Source organism: Brachyhypopomus gauderio, chromosome 8 (assembly GCF_052324685.1).
Source record: "Brachyhypopomus gauderio isolate BG-103 chromosome 8, BGAUD_0.2, whole genome shotgun sequence".
Lineage (NCBI taxonomy): Eukaryota > Metazoa > Chordata > Actinopteri > Gymnotiformes > Hypopomidae > Brachyhypopomus > Brachyhypopomus gauderio.
Window position 1 is genome coordinate 6,956,398 of NC_135218.1, and position 5,696 is coordinate 6,962,093.

Below are 5,696 nucleotides of genomic sequence, written 5' to 3' on the forward strand. Positions count from 1 at the left end.
TTCTTCATCTCTCTACAAACATGTTTAACAAAGCAAGTAGAAGAGATGCCTGTGAAGGCCAACTGCGTTGGGAGGAGGTCAGAAGGGGGGGGGGGCTACCGAAAGAGTAGAAAAAAAGAACCTTCTAGTTTAAAACTTTCCATTCGAAAACTAAAAATCACATATGTACACCAGCACAGTGTGTCCATTCGGAGGGGGTCAGAACGTGGGAGGGGGCAAGACGCCGGACCTAACGACGCAGGGTGGTGGAGGGGGGGGGGGTCCTCTCTTCACGCCCGCCCCCGATTCCTTAGTGTGTTCTTCTCCAGTGGCCACGCGAGTGCACGCCGATAGCCGTTGGCGCTACAGAGTCCGCACTCGTCCGGCGTTTAGTCCTGGTCCATAGGCTCCTCAGTGCTCTCCGAGTCTGGATCTCCAGAGTCCACGTCGCCCTCTGTGGGCGAGTCTGCGTCAGTGCTGGCGGGGGGCTCGTTGCTGCTGGTCCTGCTGTCTTCACTGCTGCTGACTGGCTCACAGAACTCCTCACCCTCCCGCCGCTCCGGGCTGGACGCTGGAGCTCTCTGCTCAGACTGGTCCATGTCGCTGGGCTCCTCGGGAAATGAGTCTGAACCGCAGGGAACTTCACGCTCCGCCGTGTCCGCGTGCTCCTCACAGTCCTCACGCTCGCCTGCCGCACAGTCCGACTGCGTACTCGATGGTTCTGAGAAGAGGAAACAAACAAACAGAACAGTTCATTTTCACACCGTCACCACCAGACTGGTGTTTCTGGTACTAGCGAGTCCACAGAACGAAAGATGTCGGGTTCATTTCCAAAGCAACAATCACAACAAATATGTCGCTGGACTATTAAAACCTCAGCCAAGCAGCTAGAAACGGAACATCAAGTCAGCAAATAAGTTCCAGCAGCCCGTCAGTACGAGGCGGGGGTGGGTCTCGGGCCAGGGTACCTTGGTCTTCGCAGGCCGCAGTGGAAGTGGCGGCCGCACTCTCCACCTCCTCCTTGTCCTGCATCATGGACGTGGGCGAATCTGCTCCACCCGAATCCTCTGCCACGCCCGCGCCGGGCTCCGCCCTCAGCGCCTCACCGCTGGACTCTTCCTCTCCGCCGCCGTCCTCCTCCTCCTCCTCCTCCTCCTCTTCCTCGCCGCTGTCCTCGCTGAATTTCAGCCTCTTCACCTCGTGGTTCTCTTCCTCCATGCCCTCCTCTTCCTCTGCGTGTTTGTTCTTGAGGGAGCTGCTCAGAGGGCAGCTGAAGCCCGGCGGGGGGGCGTCGCTGAAAAACACAGAGACCTCAACAGTGATGTGAAGGTTCCCGCAAAGCACTCGACGTGCCCCGTGTGCAAATCTGATCCCTCCTTGATCAACATCTGTGTGAAGATTCACCCTGGATATGAAGGACGAATCCAGACGTTTCACGTGAGCCGTGAAGCGCAACGAGCGACCTGTGCAGGTACGGCCTACCTATCTAGGTGTGGTGTTTTTCCGGCTGTCCCAGCACGGTCGAACCATACCTGAGGAGTTTGCTGTGGACCGGCGCCGTGCTCGTCTCCCTGCTCTCCGTGCTGTCCGGCAGGCCGTTGGTGGCGAGTGGGCTGGACGCCGAGAGCTTGGGTCTGCTGGGCGGCCTGGGGGTGCCGGGCCCGTTCACCTTTCTGAGGGAGCGAGTGGCAGTACCGTCACAGGAGAGACACAAAGACCAAAACAACCCCCCCCCCTTATATACACAGTGGGTGAACTCCATTTACCTGTCAGTGAAGATGGAGGTGTTGCCCGGCAACATGACTCCGTTCATTCTGTTGACGCCGCTGCAGCCATTTTTCCTGAGAAGGTAAAGGAAAACCAGATCAAGCCGAGTCACTGGAGGACTTTACCACAGCCCAGCTGGACGAACATGACACCCGTCACTCACTCTGAAGTGGGATACACGCAGCTGACCACCATCACGTTCTGGAGAGGGAGAAAAACATGTTGACAACATCTAATGACAGGAAAGTATCTATTAATGGCTGTGCTACAGAATTTAACTTGCTACACAGAACACATTGAAGAAGTAGAATTATTTGGCCTTATGGGCAGACGGAAAGCACACTGGGCCTAGTGAGGTGGTTCACACCTTCTCAACGCCTCGGAGGAACTTCTCCGTCCCTGTGTAGTTCCTCTTGGGGTCTGTAAGGAGCTCGCACAAGCGCTGGATAGTGAAGGGAATACTAAACAGAAGGAAGAATACAGTATGCGTCAGTATGTCTGTCCGCACCTACTGCCTGCTTCCCTCAACAGCCAGTAGATGGCGCAATTACTCAGGGGTAAGAATCCACAGACTCCCACCACTGAAATACAATCTCAGATCTCCCAAGCACAAACACACAGTTTTCTAAAATACACCACATGATCTTTTTAAAAAACAACCTGTTACTGTCAGGCTGCTCACCCATTGTATCCATCGACTATCTTCAGAATTCTTTCCTTCATCTCTTCGAAGGGAACAGACTCAACGTTGGGGTTTGCAGGCCCTCTCTGCTCGGGGGCCGAAGCTCTGAAGTCCTCCATTACTTTCTCCAGTTTGAACAGAAAGTAGCTTTTAAACTGTGACCATGAAACCCTGTGGTGAAGCAGACAGACAGGAAATAAACCACAGGCACAATATGTCACCCCATACTGGTCCAGCAAGTGGGGAGCTCTCTAGAACAGGCTCACATAAAGATTTACTGTAACTTTGATAATGCTGGGTGGTAACTGAGATACAAATAAACTGCAGACGTGCTACAAAAACCGACAAAATATGCCATCAATTCTCTCAACTTCAGTGTGTACAAACAAAACCCCTGGTCTCACCCAACAAAAACATGGGTGAGAGACAGATAACCTTTTACCTACAACCGCCACTAGTTATACTATTTAGACTGACACCCCCCCTCTCCCCCCGACTGTCTTCAATTTATCAACTGCAAAAAAGGATTTAAAGCACATATGACAAGGTGAGCAAACGTAATTATGTGTGAAACAGCCAACAGCCACTTCCGTTACAACCATCACAACTGCCATATGTTATGAAGGTCAGGCTTAAATTAACTCTATACAAATATTCAAACCACCCCTGAACACACACACACACACACACACACACACACACACACACACACACACACACACACACACACACACTCAGGCTGTGTGTGTGTCCTTGAGCGAGGCTGCAGTTATGAACACAGAGCAGCCGATGCCAGCCACACAAGTGCTGCTCCGGATCCACCACTGTGTCCTCGCTCCACTTGGACTTCTGTGAAGCACCGACAGTGAATTACAAGAACCACTTCAAGAAACTTCAACCACACTCGCTAACAGCAAACCTCGCACAACAGGTTGAGTTTCTACACACTACTCACATGGTTTCACCAGTCTTGGCAACATGGCAGAGGAACTGCTCCAACACTAGAGACACTTCTTTCTTCCCTTTCTTCTCGAAATCTAAAGAAGACAAGACAGTAACACTGCAGTTCAGTCAGGTTTATACAGGTTTATATATTACCATGTACTGGGCATCGGGACATGGTTAAACTGTCCTAGTTTTAAACTAGATACGTCGCTTTGTTTCTTATGGTCACTCCAGCCAGAGAGAAAGTTGTTCACCTGCAGGATCTCCACATGTGATCAACACAGGAGAGTTAGTTCACTTTAGTGGGACCATTAACATTTCAACCAGTCAAATAAAGACTAAACCAGCCAGTTAATAACGTCTGTCAGCCGAACAGGCAACACATCCACACAGACGCGTTTTAATGGTGTGAATAACCACATTACACTTGGTTACGTTGGTTAGACAGGTGACATGTCGTTTGTAGAACATGCTATTAGAAAGATAGTAATTCAATTTTTTCTTTAAAAATAGAAAGATATTTAAGAAACGTCTTCAAGAGAGAAGAGCTAGTACGGCTGCGTCCGTTAGCTACGCGGCTAGTTAGCGAGTTAGCTTGTTAGCTGGCGTGCTAACCACCGACCCGCTCGACGCGTCAGAAACGCGTTAGCCACACGGCTAACCGCTAGCTAGCCTAGCCGTCCGCAAACGGAGCAACACTCGCCAGCGCAGACTGTTATTGAGACCGCACACCGAGCACACACTCGGGGTCACGACTACGGACCGACTAACGGAATATTAACGCCATATAACGGACGTCTCGCGAAGACAACCGATGTTACAACTGGCGAAACGGCGCGTAGAACAGCGCGCGAGCCGAGCTCCTCGCGAGCGTTAGCCCGCTAGCTAACGCCGCATCAACGCTCTCCAGCGTACGGACGCTTGTGTGCCGCGTCTTCACGGGGCGCTCGTCGACGCTGCGCTCGGGGTTAACGCTCACGGAAACCGCCGCAGAACGAACGTTAATAACCTTTCAAGGCTTCCAGAAGAGTGTCGGTCTCCATGTTGGCGAGGTTTGGTGCGGTTCTCCCACCAGGAAGCGCAGTGTTGATGGCCGCCGCTGAGAGAAAAAGAGGAAAAGGAAAATGTTTCAACATGGCGCCGGTGACGTCACGGCGCCGGGCCGGCTCGCGCTGCTGCGCCGTCGCGGTATGTGCGCGCGCAAACGTGCACCGTGGACGGGAGAACCGAGCGTCCCGTTTACAGACCAGCGCTACTCGCCTACACGAATGGACCCGTGTCTCTCTTTTTGTTCGTCTAAATGGTTATTTCCCCTCACGCAGCGGAATCCAACTCGTATTAGTTGCGCATCTCGTCCTCGCGTGACCAGGTATCAAAGGTGGTCATGCAAGTCAATCCAAATTAGTTTTTAATTTTTTTGTATATTCATTTATTATTTTCTGACATGCATGGACAGCTGTGTAGGAAGGCAGCAAGACAAAACAAATTCATCTCAGAAACACACAAGAATGTAAACCATGTGCAAGTCAATCCATGTAACGTTAATACGTTATATATATAAAACCTGTTTTAATTTTGAACAGTTCAAATTCCCCAAAAGTGAGATGACACTGGAAACCAGTCACGCATAAGAAAAAGCACATTGTGCCAATGTATCAAATTATTATCAATGTATCAAACACTTGTCCCACGCTGTTCTTCAAAAAAAATTTATATTTATATATATATATATATATATATATATATATATATATATATATATATATATATGAAAATACAAAATACAATTGAAAGTGAAAATCACAAGATATGCAGCAAAAATGAGCCCATGATTACACATGTGATATAATCAGCGTTATGTTATCAAAGGCTACGACTATGTTGTGTTGATGGACTTTGGCAAGGTCAAGCTAACTTTAATGAAGAAAAAAAAACAATCAATCAAAAACATTAAAAAAGGACAGAAGTACACAACACTGTGTAATCAATAACACTGTGCATTCGCAGTGGTTCTTTTGTTGAATACTGTCATCAACAACAACAAAGGCAACATCTTTATACAAAATGATCTGTACCTTAATGTGATCTCATGAACACAAGTTATTCACATTCTTTTAGATATTCGTTATTTGTGGGAAGGGATTTGGATTATGTGTATTAAATATCAGAGGCGTCAGTCTCCAGTTCAGAAGGGCCACTGCTGTCTTGAGTCTTGAGAGCACTAAATGTAAAGAACTGAGGTGATCTGAGATGCAACAACCCATGTATGATAAAAGGCTAAACACTGCACTACCCATTGCATTGTGGGAGATTGACACCCCCC

At 49.1% G+C, this 5,696-nt stretch overlaps 1 protein-coding gene across 1 annotated transcript; it reads right to left on the reverse strand.

The window, feature by feature from the left end:
- Positions 1 to 90: 90 nt before the first annotated feature.
- On the reverse strand, positions 91 to 4,570 carry ppp4r2b (protein phosphatase 4, regulatory subunit 2b). Its single transcript, XM_077014080.1, has 9 exons — positions 4,383 to 4,570; positions 3,384 to 3,465; positions 2,429 to 2,599; positions 2,114 to 2,207; positions 1,910 to 1,947; positions 1,746 to 1,820; positions 1,512 to 1,652; positions 948 to 1,273; positions 91 to 700 (listed from the first exon to the last, which is right to left on the reverse strand). The coding sequence occupies exons 1-9, from the start codon at positions 4,507 to 4,509 to the stop codon at positions 369 to 371; spliced, it is 1,386 nt and encodes a 461-aa protein (XP_076870195.1). The 5' UTR covers positions 4,510 to 4,570; the 3' UTR covers positions 91 to 368.
- Positions 4,571 to 5,696: the final 1,126 nt, after the last annotated feature.